The sequence below is a fragment of the Bombyx mori genome, chromosome 26 (genome assembly GCF_030269925.1).
Source record: "Bombyx mori chromosome 26, ASM3026992v2".
Taxonomy (NCBI): domain Eukaryota; kingdom Metazoa; phylum Arthropoda; class Insecta; order Lepidoptera; family Bombycidae; genus Bombyx; species Bombyx mori.
Genome location: NC_085132.1, coordinates 627,638 through 652,743, shown reverse-complemented (window position 1 = coordinate 652,743; position 25,106 = coordinate 627,638). Strand labels below are relative to the sequence as shown.

Below are 25,106 nucleotides of genomic sequence, written 5' to 3'. Positions count from 1 at the left end.
TCGCTCAGCTTAGGCGTCTCACAAGTCTAACCGGCAGGAGTGAATGACACATTGACAGCCGCCGTCCTATCTCTCGGCACACGCCTACCTCGATGCCGACAGTAGAAGCATTACTTCAATAATATTGTATCATACGTCCTGCCACACTAGATTTTTTAATAAGCCTTCTTTAGTTGGAATATTACGGTTAGCGTGGTATGGACATGTGATGCGTTGAGAGATGTATGTGACTAGGACAGTGGCCGATTTACTCTAAAGGTTACATTACGAAATTAGTGGCATGAAATTAATTTCGTGACATTAGTTTTACCAACAGTTTCACGTGTAATTTAATACTTTCGTAATGCATGCATTAATTTCATGCATGCAATTTAGTTTCGTGCCCTGCGCGATTTTTTGGTGAAATTAGTGTCATGCAACTAATTTCATAGTGTAGACGCGACGTGAAACTAATGTCGCGAAAGGGCCTGCGCTGTGCGGACGTGTGTATTGTTAGTTCGGACGCGCTTCAAGCCTTGAAAATGTCAAACCAACGATGGAGTACAAAAAAAAAATACAATTCATTAATGAATATCAGCGACAAGAGTGTCTCTGGGACCCGAAACACCTACAATATAAAAATAGGGATGCCCGAGATGCGGCCTACAAAATAATTATGGAAGCCATGGAGATGCAATATGTAAAAGAAGCATATATATAAGCATTTCTTTAGCTACATTGAATATAGCAAAATATAGCTTTGATGCTGGCGGCGCCATGGTTACTGCGATACTGTGGATTTCGCAACACTAATTTTTTAACGAAATTACTTTCGCATATATCGAAACTACTTTCGTGCAACTGAGTTCAACATGCATGACACTAATTTCGTAATGTAAACTCTGCATAAGGCCAGGTAGGCCCAGGCCTAGGGCGGCCAGATCTAGGGGCGGCCCCAATCGTGTCAAAAAACTTATTATAACGTATGGCGGGCGGACTGCACTGCATGGTGCAATCTATACCGCATAAAACATTTTTTTTTTCCTAAATTTCCAAAATATTTAGATAAAAGTTGGCAATAAAGTATTTTCATTATGTAGTCTATATGGTGGATGCTGAGAAAGGGGGCGGCTAATGGCTTGGGGCCTAGGGCGGCTGAGACTGCAAATCCGCCACTGGACTAGGAGATGTATGAAATGGTAGTGCAAGGTAGAGGGAGAAGAGGTCAACCGAAGAAGACATGGATGGAGTATGTGAATGACGATATGAGAGAGATCGAGGAATGAATGTTGAGAAGACGACTGATAGAAAACAATGAAATAGAAAAATTTGCTGTGCCGACCCCATCTAGTGGGATAAGGTAGAATAGAATAAGAAGAAGATGACGGTCTCGCTTGTGTTAAACAGTTCACAGAAACAATTGACAAACTTCATGAATATATTGTGAGCGGGCACGAGTAAGCCCATCCTAGGTTTATCAACTGCGAAGTAGTCACGAGGTCAGATTTGAAGGGTGGACATTGTTATAACAGCTGTCTCAGTTTTAAAACACTCTTCCACTCTTAATGGCCATTACTTAACTGTATTTCTGCTTACAATGAGATAAAATATGAGACTACCATGTGACATGTTGATTTAACTATTATTGTTCCCATAGTTGTGTCGGTGCACGGTTTCATAGCCAAAAACCTCGACAAATATCTTAAGATACTTTCCCTTTCCAGCAAGATTGACATGTAGATAACTTGAGGAGGCTCCTTACTCTTAAAGTCATTGACAACGGCGCCCTATATCGAAGCGGTTATCTGGTTTTTGTATAGTGTTTTTTTTTGTAAAATGTCAAGTTTAAAAACGTACTGTATAATTAAAAATATTTGCAATAAATGAATTCTAAATAACAATGTTAAAGTTACCTGGTATTTACAGAAAACTGAAATTAGAGTCCATTGTATGTGATATAATGGTAGGTTTAATGGAAAAGTTTGTAATGGAGCTAATGATTAATTTCTGTAGCATTCCATTAAATACAATTAGATATATGGTATGTCGGGCCTCTGGCTTGAGGGCTTAGACAGTTCTTTTTTTTTTTATTGCCCTTTGTAGGCAGACGAGCATACGGTCCACCTGATGGTGAGTGGTTACCGTCGCCCATGGACTTCAGCAATGCCAGGGGCAGAGCCAAGCCGCTGCCTACCGTTAAAGTCCGGCTTAAACTCTCCATGACATAATTCTTCTTTTTTCCTTGGACGTAATGTGTGTCATCACTCCTGGGCATCGGCCTCTCCATCGACGTCCATTGATCAAATTGAAATGGCCTGCATCCAACTGGTTTCTATGATTGAGAACACGTCATTTCGGATCATGTCGATCCACTATTGGTGCTTTTAGGGTCTTCAAGCACCGGTTACCATCCTCGTCGACAAGCGAACTAACACACAGACACAGCCCACTGAGTTTCTCGCCGGATCTTCTCAGTGGGTCGCGTTTCCGATCCGGTGGTATATTCTGCGAAGCACTGCTCTTGCTAGGGCCAGTGGTAGCAACGTCAACGGGTTAGAACCCGTGAGCTTACCTACACGCTCGGCGAATCTAGTCCCCTCGAAGTTACTAGAATAGGTAGGGAAAAAAATGGACTAAGTGCTGAGGCCATGTCACCGATGACTGTTATGTAACTCCAAGAATGGTTTTCAACGATAATAATAAAACAATACAAACGTGACGGTTTGAAGTTTCACAACGTGAGTGCCGCCAGCCTTTGAGAAAACTTTCTTCAAGCGAAGCTTGCGGAGGGCACTTAATGGTAGGCAGCGGCTTGGCTCTGACCCTGGTTTTGCTGATGTCCAAGAGCTACGGTGACCACTTACCATGCTCGTCTGCCTATAACGGTAATACAAAAAAATGATGTCGAAGTTTTTTTTTTACGTTGGGGATTCGAGTTTACGGATAGCCGCCCCATAGGGATCAGGCCGGGTTATGTCGGACTCCAAGACGTCTGTCGACTAAACCCCATCGATCACTCTCTCCCAACGTTCGATTCCTGTCCGAGACGGACCTCGGCTCACTGACCCGAAACGAAAGGATCCCACGGTTAATACCACAACCATACGCGCGTATTTTCGACCGAATGACTGCTTCTCGGCAGAAATAATGTGGATGTTGGTGCCTATCCGTATCGGCCTATTTATTTGTGGGTTTGATTTTCATTACAGGATGTTATTACCTTCACCGTGGAAGACATTCATGAACACGTGTTAAGTAAGTGTTTGCTTAGATGAATTGTAACTTGTCTGCGGAATTTATATACAATCATATTCGCATCGTTTGATATGTGGTATCGCCAGTTCTAAATCCTCGAAGTCGTGATGTCTGTAGGCCCCGGGTCTCAGAGTGCTTATTGTAAGTTTTTTAAAGTTCTCGATAGCGTAAAAGTTAACTCAAATTTAATAAATTATGGAGTTGGAATGTTTGGCTACTTTTGCCGCTAGGGGCGCTGTTCCAACTGCATACAAATTTGAGTTTACTTTTACGCTATCGAGAACATTAAAAAACTCGCACCAAGCACACTGTTAATACAACTTAATTTTGTTTGCCAGTCTTGAACAATTAATATGTTAAATGAGTCGACTATTATCAAAGCCGGCAATGTGACTTTTGGACAATTATTGGTAAATCAGAAAAACGAATTATTGACTTTGTATTCCATTGGCAGTCACAAAACTCTTCTGAACGACATCTTACATAAATAACAGGTTAAGTATTAAACTTTATTTAATGCAGGTTTTGAACCGTATTCTTGAAGGAGACGATTATATTCAAATCAATCTGTATTGACATATCAATAACATTTTTTTGTCCAAATGCACAGATTGCCACCTTTGATAATAGACGACTCAAATATAAGCCATTATGCCAATGCTTTCACGAGTAATTTGGAACTTTTTAAAATAATTTTCAATAGCAAAATATTGCTTTTGTAGAGTTCGTAGAAAAATCGCAGTAATAGCGTATTTTACTGATTCACAGAAACCATGAGTTACAAGGTTGTTTATTAAGAATTATATAGCTCTCAACTTCTCTGTAATTTCTTATTTATAGTAAAGATCGATAAGAAAACGCAAAGCCTTCACAAACAATCGAAGCTGTTCACAAGCTTTTGATGTCATGAGACAGAGCAGAGGGATTCTTGCAAATTGACAAACCCGGTAACTTTGTTTTCAAAAATTCAAATAAAGATTTAAATATTGTAAGCAGGTGAAAATTTTATTACCTGTTTTTCCGTAATAGTATTTTTTTAAATCGATTTATCAAATTTATATAATAATGGCGTATGTGTGCACAAATTATGAATGGGTGCATTGTAATTTAGTATCGTAACGACAAATATTACACTTGTTTTATATATTAGCGGTATCGCTGTTGTAACCTGTTTTTTCGGGGGCTATTCGTATTATTTTACGTCAAAATCAAAAAAACAATTTAGTGTGAAGTAAGCTTTCATAAAATAATTATTGTGATCTTGTGGGGAAACTGTTAATAGATACACGCAACGCATTTTTCCAGTATTTCTTATAATCCAAACGCACGGGAATTATCATCTGAATTTATATGAATTATGAACTGTACTGTAAAAACTGAGACCTTAGAACTCATGTCTCAAGATAGGTGGCGGCATTTACCTTGTAGATGTCTATGAGCTCCGGTGACCACTTAACACAGGTGGCCTGTGAGCTCGTGAACCCGTCGCTTGCGACGAAGGGCTCGACGAGTAAATTAACTCTCAGACACAGCCCACTGAGTTTCGCGCCGGATCTTCTCAGTGGGTCGCGTTTCCGATCCGGTGGTAGATTCTGCGAAGCACGGCTCTTGCTAGGGTTCGTGTTAGCATCGTCGTCAGGTTTGAGCCCCGTGAGCTCACCTACTAGTTAAGGTTCCGCTGGAATAGCCTCTCTAGGCTACCAGCTTAGGTAGGAAAAAAAAACAAAAAAACAAAAAAGCGCGCTATTCAGGTTGCTCTGGTTTCCATGTACCAATTTTATGTGAACGTAAGATTTCTTCTTCATATATTATATACCCCTGAGCTTATCTGATCTTGTATACAATGAAGCGGTGTTAAATTCACACGAAGCAGATTCCGTGAAGATTTTTTTGTTCACCATAGGAAAGGTATTCTTTTCATAGTTTTTAAAGAAAACGACATCTCGATTATCTATCATAAGAGTATTATAATAACCTCATAAAAGGGCTATAACTAAGTATTTTAATATTGAAATATATACATGGTACATCAAAATAACATTTTTTACAATTTTTGTCTGTCTGTCTTGTCCCGGCTAATCTCTGAAACGGATGAACCGACTTTGACAAAACTTTCACTGATAGGTAGCTGATGATATAAGGAGTAACTTAGGCTAATTTTCTTAGACTAGCTTCGCCCCGCGACGTCACTCGCGGTACGACAATAACCGCGGGTAAAATCGCGGGACTCATCTATCAATCATAAAATGTAATGTATCCGAAGCGAAGCGAGGGCGGGTCGCTAGTACTAAATATAATAATATAATTTACAATATAATCTATATATATATAAATGAATTGCTGTTCGTTAGTCTCGCTAAAACTCGATTTGGCTAATTTTGATCTTGAATTATTTTTGGAAGTGCAGAGAAGGTTTAAAAGGTAGATAAATATAAAAATCCGCGGAATTAATTAAAGTTTAGGTCTTTTATTTATCGATTAAGGCACTACAAAGTCTGCCGGGTCAGTTAGTTTACAATAAAAACTTATATTACATGTAGTAACTAAATATTGAATACGAGTCTAAGCTAAATCAAATACTCTCTGTCTTTGAGTTTGTGATTAACAGCTTTATATATAAACGAGAAACGACCTTATCTGAAACGTTTTAAAACACATTTTCCATATTTCAAATGGCTTAGTCCTTATAATAAACTGCATATTGCTTGTCGGATAATCCTGCTGTACTTGAATTTGCTGGGCGCATTGAGGCGGTAACGTACGACGCACTCGCGACTAAATTATTGCAGCGAAATAGCATTAACGATGTTGAACCGATTTTATTTTTTATGGATAAGGTATGTATTAAAAAAAAATGGTTGTCTGTAAAGTCGATTTACGGACGATAGTAGCACGTGATAACGTCAGTAGTAGAAGTAGAAATATTCGAACTGCTGGTTCTGACGTCACGCGAGAAGAGAAATTAATGTGTCACATGCCAACACTTGGACCGATCGTTCCTCTCTATCGCTTGTTTTTTACTGGTGATAGGACCTCTTGTGAGTCGCCGCACGGGTAGGTGCCACCACCCTGCTTATTTCTGCCGTGAAGCAGTAATGCGTTTCGGTCTGAAGGGTGGGGCAGCCGTTGTAACTATACTTGAGACCTTAGAACGTATATCTCAAGGTGGGTGGCGCATTTACGTTGTAGATGTCTATGGGTTCCAGTAACCACTTAGCACCAGGTGGGCTGTGAGCTCGTCCACTTGTCTAAGCAATAAATAAATAAAAATGTTCCGGGCTCTCGTTTGCACGCTCAGTTGGAACGTGACACTTTTTCGTGCGAGCAGCGTAAACATACAGAAACCTTGAAATCAAATAATGTGGATAATCGTCAAGTAAAAGAAAAAGGATACAAATAAATGAACTATTCATGTTTTTTTTTATTGCTTAGATGAGTGGACGAGCTCACAGCCCACCTGGTGTTAAGTGGTTACTGGAGCCCATAGACATCACACAAATGCACCACCCCCCTTAATATATACCTATAAGTTCTAAGGTCTCAAGTATAGTTACAACTGCTGCCCCACCCTTCAAACCGAAACGCATTACTGCTTCACGGCAGAAATAGGCAGGGTAGTGGTACACACCCGCGCGGACTCACAAGAGGTCCTACCACCAGTAAATAATGATGTCACGATTCTCGATAATTAAATTCAAATTCATCTCAGGACCCGTCTTTTAAATCATTATTGACACGTCATTTTACAACCACCTTTGATGCCGTTACGAAAATCATTTTTTATATTCACTGTCGTACATAAAATAGATAACTATAGTATATTATGAAATGGGTAATAAAAATAATTCAAAAAATGTTTACAATATTTGTCATTTTTATAAGCCCACGCAGATCGGTACTGCTACGATTCTGATATTTTGAATAGCATGCCCAAATCACATACTTACCGACCATGTCATTGCCAATGTAAGCAACCAACAAACAAACCTCACGTCACCTTTAATACCTGGATCCTTCTGATTAGTGAAATGTAAGCACTCAAACAAAACAGCTGTAATGGCGGTCGATAGCTCAAACTCCTTCTGTATGGAATTCTTGCATAGGTGCCGCTTGTGCGCGGATCCTTACTCGCCGGATCTTCTCGGTGGGTCGCGTTTCCGATCTGGTAGTAGGTATATTCTGCGAAGCACTGCTTTTGCTAGGGCCAGTGTTAGCAACACTTCGGTTTGAGCCCCGTGAGCTCACCTACACGTTATGGCGAAACTGATATAGCCTCTCAAAGCTATCAGCATATAGGTAGGAAAAAAAACTGAAGAACAATCCACGTGGAAAGCTTTTTACACCATATTTTTTCCTTAGAAATAGTCATTACAAAATTAATGATTATTTAGAAAATGGAAGGGCCGGGATGTCTTCAAGGATTTTAATTGTCTTATTGTAATTATTGACATTAAACAAATAAGATACCCACGATTTCAAGAACCTTTGGAACCAATTTTGAACAATATTTCTATAAATAATCAGTGCTTTTATAAAATCGTTCTAATAAAAAAATTGTATCGTAGTGAAAATTCAATAAATGATATTAATGCTTCTTGGTATTGGTTCCTTTTTGCAAATATTCGTCCAATTCGAGGAAGTGTAAAACAAAATAAAATGTTGAATTTCAAACGGAATCAGGAAATACGGATTTTCCTTCGCCTGTTTGTCGATAAATATTTATTACCTAATCTACCGATCAATTACTAATATTATTAGGTCAAGGTTTCATTCTTGTTTGCGTAATAACTAACAGCTAAGGTACTTATTATACGGTATTTCCTGAGTATTCTAAAATTCTTTTCTTCAATAAATTGCGGTAGATAGTAGTGCGGCTGGCAATAACAATGTCCTGTTCACGGGCAGTAGAGTTTTCATCAGGTGACCCACAAGTCAAATCTTAAAAATCATCAATTATTTCGTAATATTCCGAGCTTAGCACTGAGCACAATACCTTCTTTGTAAAACTCCAACATTGTTACAAAGTGAGTGTTTCCCTGAAGATTAAAAGATTTACTTTAAGCTGCTGTTTATTTTCCTGTTTCTAAGTTTGAAGAGACATTTTATAAACAGCCAATTTTGTTCACGAATAATACGGTTCGGTCTTTTTACTTAAGGGAATTGCTGCTATTAAGAAGGTACAATATTAGTTTCGCGTGCTGTATGTCTAGTGCCGGCTAGAATATAAGCAAGTCGTCGTCATCTCGTTTTTACCGTCGCACCGCCCACCACCGGAGTAGAGTTCATCCATACTACCTGGAACCACTGCGTTTTCAGAGGTCTTTTTTGCCACGTACCATCCGGCTATGGAATGAGCGCCCCTCCACGGTGTTTCCCGAGCGCTATGACATGTCCTTCTTCAAACGAGGCATGTGGCGGGTATTAAGCGGTAGGCAGCGGCTTGGCTCTGCCCCTGGCATTGCTGAAGTCCATGGGTGACGGTAACCACTCACCATCAGGTGGGCTGTGTGCTCGTCTGCCTACAAGGGCAATAAAAAAAATTTCGTTAAAATTAACGACATTTTTTTAAATAACCGGTCAAATAACCGTCATTTGTGCCGTTGACTATATCGTTATAACCAGAACACTTGACTCATTGGTCGTGACTCGTCAGGGACGCGGAAAGGTTACTGCGTCCGACAATGGCTGAGCTGCGACGCACTGCAGACAAACTCATTTTCAACACTTTTTTGTTATTTTTTTTCTCCTATCATTTGTTGATAGCCTAATGGTAGTCTTCACGGAATCTGCTTCGTGTGAATTTATTTATTTATTTATTGATTAATTTGCACCAACAAAGTGATCATCAATACAAAACATTGATAAATTGACAAAAGTTCATGGCAAATGTCACTTCAATTACCTATAGGTGCAATCGACAGTACATTAACGACAAGAATAAAAAAAATAATAATGCTTCAATGTATACAAGATCAGATAAGCTCAGGGGAATATATGAAGAAGAAGTCTTACGTTCACATAAAATCGGTACATAGAAACCAGAGAAACCTGAATAGCGCATTTGGAAATGTTATATTGCAGCTACTCACTGACCGGTAGGTGAGCAAACTTAGCTCATTGCTAACATCTACCCTAGCAAGAGCAAGGCTTCGTTGAATCTACTATCGGATAAGAATCGCGACCCACTGAGAAGATCCGACGAGAATTTCAGTGGATTGTGTCTGTCAGGTTTTAATAACAATTATCCCTCACCTACGATCTGGAACAGTCCATCGTGATATACTTAACATATTCAACATTTCTCAAACGCTTTTGTATAATTTATTATACAACATAATCAAATGATCATAATATACCTGAGTGCTTTTTTTTTTTTATTGCTTAGATGGGTGGACGAGCTCACAGCCCACCTGGTGTTAAATGGTTATTGGAGCCCATAGACATCTACAACGTAAATGCGCCACCCACCTTGAGATTAAGCTCTAACGGCTCATAGTTACAACGGCTGCCCCACCCTTCAAACCGAAACGCATTACTTAGTGCTTTACTTAGTGCGAGTTTTTTAACATTTTTATAATTTGTATAGAGTTGAAACGTTTGCCTACGTTTTCAGCTAGGGGCGCTGTTCTAACTGCACACAAATTTGAGTTAACTTTTACGCTATCGAGAACGTTAAATAACTCGCACTCAGTACACACTTCTCAAGTTTTTAATTAGATGGAGGAAATAGGAAACTATCTACCACGGGCGGATGATACGGCCGTGGTTCGCATATCTATATCCTGTAATATTAAAAGCTGATATTACTCTCAATCTTTGTAAGCTCAACGAGGAGACGTCCTAGTTTCTAATATGTTTGGATGGCACTCACAATGTCCCCTCATTTTAATATTGTTGATTGAAACGTTCTCTCGATTTGAAACGGCATGGGGGACTCCAGCGGCGATTGGTTTCGTCTTTCAAGGTATTTGAAGTATGCACGTCGGGTAGACAAATCTAAAAATATCTTGTTTGATCTTGGACTATTTTCTTTTTACTGCTATCGACCTGATTGATGCTTGACAGCATTGTAGCTTTCATAAGCGGCTGTGCACGGGTAGACGAGCTTGCGGTAAATCTGGCGTTGACACATGATGCCAACAATATACCCTTTTTTTACCTACCTAATTTTGTAGCCCAAGGGCCTATTCCAACTTCGCGCGGACTGGTGGGTAAGCTCACGGACTCAACCTGAGAGAATTGCTAACACTAGCACACTGAATTTACTACGGGATCGGAATCGCGACCCACTGAGAAGATCCGGCGAGAAACTCAGTGGGCTGTGTCTATGGACACCGATCGTCCTGTCCGTCAGATCAATTACATAATTCCACCTGGTGTACAAAAGAGCGGCCCATTTTTTTTATTTTTATTTATTGCTTAGATGGGTGGACGAGCTCACAGCCCACCTGGTGTTATGTGGTTACCAGAGCCCATAGACATCTACAATGTAAATGCGCCACCCACCCTGATATATAAGTTCTTAAGTCTCAGTATAGTTACAACAACTGCCCCGCCCTTCAAACCGAAACGCATTACTGCTTCACGGCAGAAATAAGCGGGGTGGTGGTACCTACCCGTGCGGACTCACAAAAGGTCCTACCACCAGTAAAGAATATAAAAACATTTAAGGTAAAACGTGTTTGTATTTTCAAAACAGAATAATTAGGTTCTTCCTGTTTTCTTTAGCTATGAAACGTACTTCCTAGTTCCTGTTTTGTTTTTCAAAGCGTTAATAAAATAGATAATAAAATCAGATGAATGTATTAAATGCTTTTTTTATTGCTCTGTAGTATGTGTGGACGAGGCACGGCAGACTAGAGTGTGAACGCAATCTTGTAACAACATCACATTACTGTCAGGCTGTCGAGTTTGAGCACTCCTGAACACGTTTCACGCTACTCCTAACACTTGCGACATAATATTTCCAATATTCAATGATTCAATGTTTGAATCTCTTTAAAAATGACATTTTTATAGTAACTAGAGGTCCCACAGTAGTCGAAATTCGACTATAATTATTTGGAATTGTAAGTTTATACACTATTATGATTGTATTTTAAACTTCTAAAATCACAAATTTCGCCAAGACTACACTATAAAAAATATTAACAAAGACAAACAATATTTAATCTATTCTCAATTTGACAACAGACGTCAAGAACAAAAGTTTGACAATAAATAGTATGCATGCGTGTGTGCGTCAAATACATGCTATGTAGTGTGTGTAATGTTTTCTTTATTGATTTAATGTATCTTTTATGCATTATTTTAAAAAAATATTAGCATTGTGCACTTCTTCTCTATATTCTCTATAAGTGTGGAATATTGCATACTCCTACGTCCGCGCAATTTTCGTAAAAAGGGATACAAAGTTTTTGCTTCACGTATTAATATATAGATTCTAAGGGTACTTACTATGTACTAAGAAAATGATATTTTCTTATTTCCAATGCAGATTATTATTTTACTTGTTTAAAAAGACCAATCTTTACGAGGATCTTGACCTGCATAAGTAATTTGTAGGCGGGCTGTGACGGAACACTAAGCTACTACTAGTATTTGCTGCAAAGCATCTTTAAGTTTCAGCTTGCAAATCTACCTAAAACCTAAAATATACTACAAAGAATTTTTCGACATTCTTACAAGCATCAATGCAATCATGTCGTAAGCGAATGAAATAACGGAAAAAGCGAGAAATTTAGGAATAAATGACTATCGAAATACCGAGACAAAACTGTATTAAGAGTGCGTATTCAAGGGGCGCCCTCTGCCTCCGTGGCGGGGAAACAGAAGACTCTAGGGTTGGCTCAGTCGACTGAAGGATTAATTTTTAATGAAAAACGTTTCTTCTGAGTACATTTGGAGGTTAATCTTATAAATTTAAACATCAGTTTCATTGCCTTCTATATTATTGTTTATTTTTTTTAATTAAGATGGTCAAACGAACTTTTGACCCATCTGATTTTAAGCGGTAACTGATTTTTTAACTGCTTAGGTTGGCGGATGAGCGCAAGTCCCACATGATGTTAGGTGCGAACTGGAGCACATAGACATTAACAATAAAAGCCGCCACCCGCCTTGAGGCTTGAGGCTTAAATGTCAGTTTCATAGTACGACTGCCCCGCCCTTCAAATCGATACGCATTACTGCTTCACGGCTGAGACAGACGGGTTGGTGGTCCCTATCTGTGCAAATTCACAAGATATCCTACCACCAATATATTAACAAATTATAATTTTTGCGGGTTTGATTTCTAGGTCCACACCTAAAGCACTTCTAGGTCCACACCGTGTGTGTAACTTGAATAAAAACCATACTGAAGACAAAATGCTCAAACTGAAACCTTGGCTTGTTCGGATTACAAGCATTAGTCACTACTGAAAACCTCAAACTAAAACCTTGGCCTCTTCAAATTACACGCATTAGTCACTAAAAACAACAATTTTAACATCAGCAACCCTACGTGCCCTTCGCTTATAACCCTCCGTAACTAGGGTGTCAGTCGAAATATCCGTAAATGGGTCCCGTTAAGAACATTTGATAAATACAGACCGGACGAAACGATAACGATCATACGGCGTACTGGCACTAAGCGGGGGGGGGTCTAATTATACAAGTTTGGGGACACCTTACGAATTATATCGCAAAATAAAACATAATTATCTGGTGCATACCGTATACAATTTGAGGCAAATCACTAGCCCCAATTAACAATATTACGTCTTACACACAATGAAATCATAAACTAGTCTTTAGAAGGTAGTAGTCACGGAACGTAGCTTTTGAGACCTTAGTCTGACAACACGGTCTTAAGAAAAAAAGACTTGTCTGGCCTAAAGTTACCTAAAGGCCTAAAGGCAAGGCCTAGATACCAGGCCATAAACTCCAAAAAAAAAGACTTGTCAAATATATGTGAAACTAATCGGTTGTAGCTTTCTAGTTTTGCTTAATTTAATATTGTAAATGTGATAAATACACGGTCATACGGAAGAAAGTGTCGTATTCATTCATTCGTAATCATTAGCAAGTATTTTCCCTCAAGATCTGTCACAGTACTGAAGTACCTTAATGGTGATTGAAGACTCGATCTATGCAGCCACACAATTAAAACATTTAGTGTAATCATATGTTGATTGTGGTTTGGGCCTTAATTTTTAATTCGTGTTGATCTACCTTTTGTTGAGTACTTGGCCGTTCAACCACAACTTGGAGTCTGGGTATCATGAATGTTCCCCTCTTTCAAACTAGATAGGACGGTGGTACCAATATATAAATTACAGGAAGAATAAATTATGTTAATTAGGTAGGAGTGTATCACCTAAAAGTTCTATTGAATGTAGGCACTAGTCGAAGAGTCCGGAGTAGTACACCCCTAACGCTTGATTCATAGCCGGAAAAACTATATATATCTTCAGTAAAGTCAGAGAACAATAATATACTCATATCTTTTAAATTTTACTCACTCGGTGACTAGCGCCCCTCATTGCCATGCCGGTCCGAGCTTTGTGCAAATATGAGTGTGATAGTCGGGTTTGTTTATGCAGGTATATATATCAGTCTCAGTTTCCAGGGCATCCCAGGTCATCCTTTTAGTCGAAACCGTCGCTTGCGACGAAGGGCTCGGCGAGTAAATTAACCCACAGACACAGCCCACTAAGTTTCTCACCGGATCTTCTCAATGGGTCGCGTTTCCGATTCAGTGGTAGATTCTGCGAGGCATTGCTCTTGGTAGGGTTAGTGTTAGCAGTCGTCAGGTTTGAGCCCCGTGACCTCACCTACTTATTAAGGCTACGCTGGAATGGCCTCTCAAGGCCATCAGTTTAGGTAGGAAAACAAACACCAGGGCATCATACATAAAAAAGGAATGGGGAATCGTGGACAAATGGCCGAAGGGATTTGCCCGTAATGATTAATATCAATTATTATATTATTTCAAGATTACTAGGTCCTCATCCTCATCCTCCTTTGCATCCGCTGAACCAAAAGCTCGTTTTCTTTTATAAGGCCATTTCAAAATGTGAATATTGCCCACTGGTCCCATGAACAGCACGCGCTGCGTAGATGAGACGACGTTTTAGGAAAAATAGCTCCCACGTAAAAACGTTAGCTAATAGTTTGTCTGCTTGCATCAGATAAATATTATGTGAAACTGAGATTGGATCTGTTACTACATTGTGTGTAAGTGAATTTGCGATTTGAAATCCAGTAATGGATTGTAAAATCGTAACTTTATTCATTACACGATATTTCCGGGCCTAAGTAACATTTAGCTCATTTGTCTTTTACTTTTATGTCCGAAATGGATAGGATAGGGATAAGGAGAGCCAAAGACTAGGCTCAGTCGTATCGACTGAGAGAGGCCTATGTGTAGCACTGTTGTGTTCTGGGCATATTTAGTTTTATCACCATTCTCTTGTACTATCACAATTATTCTAAAATGATGACAACAAACAATATTTATTGTTCCAGGTGTAGTGACTAGCCGAAGACCAGAACCGTACTACGGAAGGCTTATAGGTCATCTAACGCAATACGCCCACGGGATTAGAGGCACAGTGTACGCAGTAGACGAGAGCACAGTCTTCATCAAGGGGTTCGCGTATGATGGGACGGGCCCTGACGCATATTTCTGGGTGGGAGATTCACCGCAGCCGTCTCCTGAAGGAACTTTAGTGCCATACCCAGAAGATTACTCGTCAAGGTAAGTACTTTTTAAGGAACCTTATCTAAGTGCCAATTTGTCTCGAAGCCAAGAACGGGTGCTCTTATTAAAGCACTGAATTCAGTTTTTCAGACATTTTAAGGCCTTGTTCGCCCACCTGTCCTAGTGAAACTGGAAAGGCCTCCGGGCCAACAGTCAAACCAAAATCTGCTATGTTCACTTTTTGAGATTTTTACTTTTTGTCCTTTTCGTATAGTTCACAGCCCTATCTACCGTATAAAAAAAAACTGTTGTGTCTATAGCTTTAATATTTATTTATAGCTTTTGTTTCATATAGTTCTTAACAATTCACCTTCATATATAGGTACGTTTATATGAAAATGTTTATTTTTACTCGTTAATTCAAAATAGAGTTTGTGCACATAGCAGATTTTGGTTTGACAGCGACGATATAGCGGTGACACGATTCATTATTCTTTTACTTGCTTCACACCTGGCCTCGGACTTAAAGATTTCAATGTTTTTTTTTTTTTTACTTTAAAGCTTTTAGTAATACCAGTGTGTTTACGGGACAAGATCTTGAATGATAAATTATTTCCGACCATTAATTATAATGAACGTGTTAAATCTAATATTAGCTTATAAGACCAGTTTCCAGGAGCGCGTTGTAGATTCAGATCTCCAGCGTGGTTGACCTTTGCCTTTGATACTTTATATATCGACGTTATTTTCAATGAGCGCGTTTATACGTACTTATGTAGTTAATACTGTTGTTTATTTCTTGTGATTTTCTTAAAAACTTATTTTGGAAAAGTAAGTTTTTAAGAAAACCTTATCTTCAATAGGAAGCGTCTTTTAAATATCTCTGATACATTAGAACCAATTTTAAATATAATTATTATGATTTCAAAATTTAGAAAAAGTGTGTATGCAACCTTAATGTTCTAATCTCAGACTACTACTGACTCAAAAAAGGTCACGCCAATCAAAAATCAAGTATGTTAAAATCTGTACAAATGGCTGTTGACTTGAAAAATCTTGTCCGTCCGCCATATAAAGAAAAGAAGCGGCTATTAAATGAGTACCGGTCAAAGACTCTCGGATGATATTACCTCACGAACTGCCCAGTTCAACGAAAGGATATTAAAGTCATTTAAAATTAATATTCCATTGACATTTGAAACAGTAATTACGAGCAACTCCCCTCGGTTCGAGGCCGCTATTACGGAACTCCCCTCTGAGCAATTACGTTCATTACGAACGAAATACGTTGTTTGTTATTCAAATTCTCTATTAGAAAAGACATCATTATTTTCAATGTTTACGGGAAAAGTTCTCAAGGAAAAAGAAAACATTATTAACACGATAAAAAAATTCCCAGAAGCTTCAACATCAATTAAGGATATAGACGGATAATTTTTTTTAATACGTGTTCGCTCAGATCAAAGAAATAAAGCCACGAAAATGCAAAAACTAAAAACTACATCTATGGTTTCATGTCGCGATTATTATTTAAATGATTTCTGAGATTTTAAATAAAGTATTCAATTTTCATGGTTACGGACTGCAACGTTGAAATCATTTTTCATTTTAATTATATTTAACGACTAGTGAAGAAAGTACAATATGTTTACTTTTATTTGCTTAAAGAAAGAACTTCGAATAGTAAACATGAGTAAAACTGCGACTCGTTTGGATAAATAGAATATCTGTAATCTAATCCAGAGCACGACCTTCATATCACAAGATTCAAGACAAAATCCACGTGGGTTGAAATGGCGCAGAGAGATTCCGATTTTTTATTGAACCCCCAGGTGGATCATGTCGTGGTGGTCACCGTTACAAGTTTGACACTTCGACCTCACACGTCTCAAGATGAAACGACATTCGCATTGTCAAACCCGCAAAATTATAATTTGCGTAATTACTGGTGGTAGGACCTCTTGTGAGTCCGCGCGGGTGGGTACCACCACCCTGCCTATTTCTGCCGTGAAGCAGTAATGCGTTTCGGTTTGAAGGGTGGGGCAGCCGTTGTACTATACTGAGACCTTAGAACTTATATCTCAAGGTGGGTGGCACATTTACGTTCTAGATGTCTATGGACTCCAGTAACCCCTTCACACCAGGTGGGCTGTGAGCTCGTTCAACCATCTAAGCAATAAAAAAATCATGCCCAAAGGCTTCGATCACCACCAAACTCCCAGTGGACTGGAAACTCTTCTATTTATCGGGCTATAAATAAATATTCTACGGCTATTTGTAAACCAAAGTCTTACTGAGAAGTGAAATATAAATCGTACCTATGTTGAAATAATGAATGAAATCAGCTAACAAAGTCCTCTTATACATAATAATATCTGATATCAGCATTTCAAGTTTTCGTAGTCCTTCAGAGATGTTCTATCCTTGTCTCGCAACGTAAAAATTAGTTGAGAATTTAAATCGAACTTTGAGGTCTAAAGTAAACAACAGCGTGCCCTGCGTCCAGTTTAAAATGAATACGGTAATTACATCCTTGTTTCTGAACATTTTTTAATTTTGTTTTCGTTGATTGGCTGTGTTTATACCTAATTGTTAATGCATAGGATTTATAACTTGTTTTGTCAAGCAATAAAAATGAGTTCCCATGCCGCGCCGATTCAAAAGATAAATTGGGTATAGTAACAGAATTACAGAATTATACGTAGTAATTATAGTAGAAGTTACAGAATTATACATTACATTTTAAGTTTCATAAATTTTAGTAGTCGTCGTGGCCTAAAGGATAAGACGTCCGGTGCATTCGTGTGTAACGATGCAACGGTGTTCGAAACTCGCTAGCGGGTACCAATATTTCTAATTAAATACGTACTTACTGTTCACGATTGACTTCCACGGTGAAGGAATATCATCGTGTAATAAAAATTAAGTCCGCAAAATTATAATTTGCATAATTGCTGGTGGCAGGACGTCTTGTGAGTCCGCACGGCTACGTACCATCACCCTGTCTATTTCTGCCATGAAGCGGTAATTGTACGTTGTAGATTAACATCAGGTGGGCCGTGAGCTTGACCACCCAAGCAATAAAAAAATCTGTTTTATAATAATTTACTATTATTTCAGGGATCCTCCGATATTAAGCGCTCATAGCAACACCGATATTCTGTTAAAGCTGCCAGCGGGAAAACGGTTAAGGGACATCAAATGGATCAGTGTGTGGTGTAGACGGTTTACTGTAAGTAATCGATTTACTTCAACCTTATCTACATATTTCAGTTTTATTCTTTCAGGTCAAAATCTATATAAAATGAATTGCTGTTCGTTAGTCTCGCTAAAATACGAGAACGGCTGGACCGATTTGGCTAATTTTGGTCTTGAATTATTTGTGGAAGTCCAGAGAAGGTTTAAAAGGTAGATAAATATGAAAATGCTCGGAATTAAATAAAACAATTTTGTTTTTCCTTTGATGTGTCCCCCGTCGGACGGATTCCTTTTGTTTGTTTTAAGTTTATTTTATACAAAAGTTTAGGTCTTTTATTTATCGATTGAGGCACCACAAAGTCAGCTAGTTTTCTTATATAAACGCAAATAATATGTAACTGTTTATAAAAACTTATGCATGCGAATAATACGATCTCCCAATTTAGCTGATTTTTCTTACGTCTGTTTGATTATCTGTATGAATTAAGAATTCGCAAGGTCCCGTCCGCGTCAGAAGGTATTGAAAAAAGAAAATTTCTGATTTACAATTCTCCCTTCCTTCTTTTATAAAGACTTTACCGAGTCGCGGATTCAATTTAACTTCAAAATCTAGGTTATTCATGTTGCTAATAATATCGATGGATTTTCAAATAAGGCAGAGATTTGTTTCGAAGCAAAGACAGATTGTACCTTAATGTGTCTGCACCTGCACATGACTGCGACTGAATGGTTATTAGTCTTAATAGGTTTCATACACGAAATGCTTCCATAAAATGTTTGTTATAAATTTTAATTTTCGATCAACCATTGATCGTTGTGTGTATTTTAGTAAACATACAATCTAGTAAGTTATTCTAAGGACGAGTCTCAAGATAATTGTATTCATGTTTATTTCTATTTTAAAGTATAATGTTTATATTAAAGTATAAAACATGCACCTAACGAATAAAGGAATCGTTCAAAGGAATATAATATCGAGCGATTTGGCGCGCACGCGTATCGTGTTCCCGCCAAATTTTGACATTTTCGCTTTGCACAATAAACAACGGGGTTACCGGCTGTTTAAAATTCCTAAGTTTTCTAATTGAATATATTAGCATTTCAATATATACTTTTATGAGTATCTAATATTATCTGTGTTTGGCCAGTTTTTAACCCAAGCCAACGACAAGTTTTTTTTAATTGCAAATAATTCGTAATTTCGGAACTACTGTGTTTACTATCAGCAGTGAGTTTCAAGAGTTAATTTTTGCCATGCCCATTCGATTTCGGAATCAATTCCGCAGTATTTCCCGAACGCTATGACAATATCTTTTAATATTTTGTATAAATACAGTTTAAAAGAAGAAATCACAAATTTACACCACAATTTTATTTGTTAGGACGTGGAAACCCAAATCAACATACGGACATGATATTTCTATAAATAACGCTCAAGTAAATTTGTAATATTTCGATGATCTATACTCGTATTAATTGCGAACAACAGTCTCATTTACGAGCTCAGTTTCAATAAGCTCCGGCGGAACGCGAAATTTAAATCAAAATACGCAACGCTGATTCTGACATCCACGTGTTCACAATACATAATTAGGTACAACTCATTTCAATTAAATTTCAGATTCCAATTACTTTTATTGCTAGGCTATTAGTCTTTTTGAAAACTCCGTAAGCCTAGACCCATTAAAATGTTTTGTATATATACACACGGATTCGAAAAAGAAAAACTTTTCTTTTAACACACACAACACAACCGAGAGGCAATACAAGGACACCTTCCGATATAAGATCGAAGCATTAGTTAGGTACATTTAAATATAAAGCCGAGACTCTCACATAGAAATCAAATGTTTGTAAGATTTCATTCCTCAAAAAACTAAGTGACACCAATGTTAGTACTAAATACTTCTTCCTCTCTGCTCTTATTCAACTAGGATTGAATTTGTGTGTTGCAATTGTCAAGTAATTTAGGGGTCGACCTCCAATCAAACATGAAACCTCTATGAGAAGTTTACGCCTGAGAATGGCAAGTGTTCGCTGGACACTAGTGAAAGGATATTAGCTGGTAGTAGTCGCTCGAGATAATCGAGATAACGTGTCGAGATCATCTTCTGGTTGAATTGGAATATATGAACTGAAAATATGTTGTAGACCAACCAAACCAGTTGCAGATATAACGACGAAAGCAAGATCTTCCACCGAGCGGGGGTATTGCTCGGTACACGACCGTCTTAGTGTTGTTGTTCGGAACTTGTATTTATGCAAGCTTATCTTAAAAATGTCGTAAGCGAGATTCAGACATTTGTCGAATATCTTGTGTTGTATGATGGATATCGCCACATGGGCTATCAATCAATTTCGTTGAAAAATATCTTGCATAGATTTATTTAAAAATTTAACTTATTAGAACTATACCAATTTCAGATATATTTTTTTAAATGTCTGGAAAAGGTTACTTCAAAATCATTCAATTATTTTTGCGTAACATTTGAACGAACAAAAAACAAACTGAAGTTTGACGTAATTAAACTTAAGCAAAAAAAAAACTGTGTCGATTACACGTTTACAATTATCTCCCTTTCAGGTAAACTTTGGAGATGTATTCATCCCAGCCGGCTTAGATCCTCCGAGGCCAAGGGTGCTTCCGGAATTCAAGCGTCTCGCCCACGGTCTGCGGTCCGGCAACATCAGCGTCTTGGACGCTAAGACATTCTACATACCGAACTTGCACTACGACGGAGCCGGGCCTGACGCCTACTTCTGGGTCGGGAACGGATCTGAACCTAACCCTTTTGGTACCAAGGTCAGTAATTATCCACATCTTATTCTTCTTCTCAGTGTTCTCAGTTTGAACTAATCTACATAGGAGTGATTTTCTATCGAGCTGCTGATTTTGCGCATAGAGCAATGGTCCGAATGTTTTCTTCTTATACAAGATAGCTAAATGCAAATTTATCTTGAAAATGTCGGTAGTGCGATTCAGACATATGTATTCATTAAAAGGGAATTTAAGTAGATTATCTAGCTTTAGGCGTCCTAATGCATCCATAGGCAACAGTAGTCTTTTCATAATCCTTCTTCGAAGCCAATTAAAATTTCTCAAACCACTATAAGTAATCAAATCTAAACAAACATGAGAATTAGGTTAATCGCTACCGATACCATACATTACCAAGGGCGTTTTAACACAGAATTAGTCGTTAATAAGCCCTTTTGTAGGTTTTGAATTTCATCATAAATTTCAGGTGCCAAACGAGATGGGTTCATTGAATCCCCTCCGCGGCTACCAAGGCGAGGACATAGAGATACAGCTGCCGGCGAAGCTGACGGCCTACGACGTGGACTGGCTCGCCGTGTGGTGCGTCGAGTACAGACACAACTTCGGGCACGTTTACATCCCTAAGGACTTGGACGTGCCGCCGGCTCTGGGCCAAACTAAGATCACGGTAAGTGCTGGTGGTACCGTCTTCCGGACTACATCTGCCGCGAAACGTTATAGGGCAATAGAATGCGAATATACTCTAAATCTCAACTTCATGCATCAAGATGGAAGATGAAATTCACGTTGTGTTGCCCGTGACCTCTTTTTGGTCTATTTAGGATGTACCGTCTAAACTAATAAGGAATATTCTTTGTGTACTCTCATATTAACTGTTATATTTTCTTCATTTTACTAACAGCAGCTTGCCTGGAATGATACTAATACTGTCATATTTTATTAACAATGTTTTTAATTTTTTTGCTTTGCAGGGGAAACGGAAGTCATCCAAAAAAAAATCCATAAACAAATCACAAAAGTTAACATCAAAACAACAACCTTATAATTTTACGAAATTCATTTCTGATTGGTTTCATTTTTGAATGAGCGTTTTAGAACAAGAACTGATGAATAAACAGCTCAAACTATAATAATAAAACTTGTTGTGCCTATTGTGTATTACTTTTGTTTTAAGAAAAGCTTTCAAAGTTTCTATCCTACCTTTTCGTTCTGCATGCAGAGCGTTTTACTTTAGTCGTTGGGGAGGTAGTGTCGGCCGCGCTGGCAACACTGGCCGGCCTCTCGGTGCGCGGGAGCGGACGGCCATGTTCATTTTATTCGCCATAGATTCTCAGTCGTTCGCAATTATATTAATTTCGATGTTTCGGGGTCTTAATAATGTCCACATTAAATATCCTTTCTTGCGAACTATTTTTTATTTGTTTGATGTTATGAAATAGTATTTAAATTTGGTTAAGGCATCGAATTAAGTCAGGAAACGACAATGTTTTTTTTATTTTTATATCATATAACAAAACTAGACCTCGTTTTGATAACTCAACGAAAAAAAAATTACACAAATCTTCTTAATAAAACTGAACTTTATATTGTTTTATAATAAAAAAGTTTTAATCAACTAACGACTTCGCTGTTTTTTCTCTCACGCTTTCCTGTGGACTTAAAAACAAAATTTCTAACAGCCTGCCTGGTGGTATAATCCTGTAAGTATAATATCTCTTTGTCTCTCTGTCTTTGTTGAGCACAATAACGTAACAATAAACTTCACTAACATATTTAAAACAGTACGTATAAATAACGGATTACGTTCAAAAATGATTTTCTCGCAAGTACGTTAAGTGCGGGTATGCGAAAAAGTGTTTAGCGTCGGAAATTCTAGATATATTTACAGGACTGTTTTAAATATGAACAAAAAAATGAATATTTTACTTACCGATAGTGATAATATCCTTGAAAAAGACAAATTACTCGACATAAGGAGACAAATTCTTGGTCGAATCAATACCTTTCATAAATATCCTATAGTTTCATTTTAACTTTACAAACTCGCGTGCCGGTATGTATGACTAGTAGATCCCTATCGTATTCACTGCACGCATTGTGTCCTCGTTCGCTTCCCTTTACTAACGATACAATATCCACAATTTAAAGAAAAGTTTATTGTTATTTTAAAATAAGTACTGACGAATGATTTAATAACATTTAACCACAGCATATAACCGTATTTATTAAGAATAAACATAAATCAAATCACTTGTAATGAATTTTAAAGGTTCACCACATTGGCGCGCTTAATTGATTCATAGGGATACCGGTATGCTTAGGGCGAGTTTTTTAACGTGCTTGATAGCGTAAAAGTTAGCTCATATTTGTATAGAATGGGATGGTTTGGGTACGTTTGCCGCTAGGGGCGCTTTTCCAACTGCATACAAAATTGGCTTAACTTTTACGCTATCGAGAACGCTAAGAAACTCGCACTAAGCACACAGGACTGATTTACCCATAACGACAAATTAATTTAGTACTTAGTATATTAAGAAAAAATCATCACTTGTATTAATGTTTAAATATTCATTAAACATGTAAAGTTTCTAACAATATATTAATACTTCATGCATACATTTGTTTTAAAGCAGGCTGTACTGAAAAATGACTATAGGTAATTTGTATATTTAACAGAAAATATTTTATAAACGTTATTGTTTGACGGGCTCTTCATTATTTTTTTTCAATGTTTACAATGATTTCCCGATACTTCGGCGTGTTGCAAGCGCCGGGATCACGGGTATACCATAGACAATACACTTGTTACTTAAGAAGGTAGACTGAAGACTGCGGGCAGGATGTCAAGGGAAGACAAATCTATCTTTTCCGTAGACCTTTATAATATATTTATAGGTTTCATACTTCAGTGGTCTTCTCCCAGTCGGGTTTGCGGAGTTGCCACTGGAAATCGGCGAACTCTACTGATGAGACCCTTAAACAATAATGTTTATAATAATTAATGATGTCGCATTACATTTTTTGTTATTTAATTAAGCACTAAGATGGACTTTATGATTGCTTAAAACCGATATCAGACAAATTGTTTATTTCAAATCGCTTAACGTCAGAGCTTAAGTTCACTGGCCATGAAAGAACGCAATCCATCCATTTCTTCTTAGGTCTACCTCTTACTTATAGCCTCTATAGTTAATACTCTCACTCATGTAACTGCATAATAATATATTATTTTGGATGGTGGTGGTGGTCTTACCTTAAAACGTCACTTACAAATTAAAAAAGTAGCATTTGTTACGCAAGTGATGTTGTAAATATACACCGAGAATGTTACCTACAGGATTTACGTGTACTTGAGTTTGTGTAGAAAAGCATATATTTATAGTTAGGATTTAAATAGCAGATATAATCAGAACATTATTATATTTATTTATTTGTACATGTTTTACACCGCCAAGGTTTCTATTCCATTTTTAATGTAAATATCATATTGATTCAGCTTAAATAACTAACGCATTCAAATAATGTAAGGGCGTGTGTAATTTTCAGTACTAATATTTCGGAATAAGGGAGATTGTGTTAACTGTAAGAACTTGTGTTTCAGACGAGTTCGACAACTTCGAAAACGCCGCACAGCGCCACCAACAACTGCAAGGAGATACTCGACAAAAGGCTGCAAGTGCGCTGGGAAATACAAGTCAGTATTTATTAACATTACGCCGTTGTCTATTGGTATCATAGAGTTACTATTCTAACTGGAGTGCTTACTTCGTTTGACATAAAAACTAAAAATATACTTTATCTCTATGGCTTAAAGTTTATTTTTAAATAGCAAAAGATGTAAGGAAAAACGGTCTGAAAAGAGAATGATTATTAAGTGGTGGTGTCCCTCTCGCACATTTTACAAACAAAAAGCAGTGTTGCTAGCTTAGAGGATTTTCCATAAAATCTCGGAATTTGGACCCCCGTCTTAGTTATCAAAAATGGCTTTTAGTGGTTAGTGGATTTTTTAGTAGCTTGGGCGTTGTTGAAAATTATTGAAAAGGTTAAAATCAATCCACTTTACAGGATTTTAAACATTTTATGACAATAATATATCTAAATACATATTATTTAAACGATGTGACTTAAACTTAACTAGAAAATATTGCGACAATTTAGAATTTCCATCAACGTCAAAAATTAAATTGGTTCAACATAAACGTACAAAGT

The 25,106-nt window shown here is 37.7% G+C and overlaps 1 protein-coding gene and 1 long non-coding RNA gene across 2 annotated transcripts in view; one reads left to right on the top strand and one right to left on the bottom strand.

Annotated features, from left to right (window-relative positions):
- The window catches only part of LOC101745263 (protein Skeletor, isoforms B/C), a 68,042-nt gene that overhangs the window by 19,691 nt on the left and 23,245 nt on the right, over positions 1–25,106 (top strand). The window contains exons 3-8 of the mRNA XM_038020605.2: positions 14,746–14,977; positions 18,041–18,152; positions 20,703–20,921; positions 21,364–21,564; positions 22,577–22,597; positions 24,499–24,591. Coding sequence (XP_037876533.1) covers positions 14,746–14,977; positions 18,041–18,152; positions 20,703–20,921; positions 21,364–21,564; positions 22,577–22,597; positions 24,499–24,591 — 878 coding nt within the window. The remainder of the gene's footprint in view (positions 1–14,745; positions 14,978–18,040; positions 18,153–20,702; positions 20,922–21,363; positions 21,565–22,576; positions 22,598–24,498; positions 24,592–25,106) is intronic.
- Positions 1–25,106, bottom strand: part of LOC134201469 (uncharacterized) — a 67,841-nt gene that overhangs the window by 26,957 nt on the left and 15,778 nt on the right. The gene's annotated exons all lie outside the window — the stretch shown is intronic.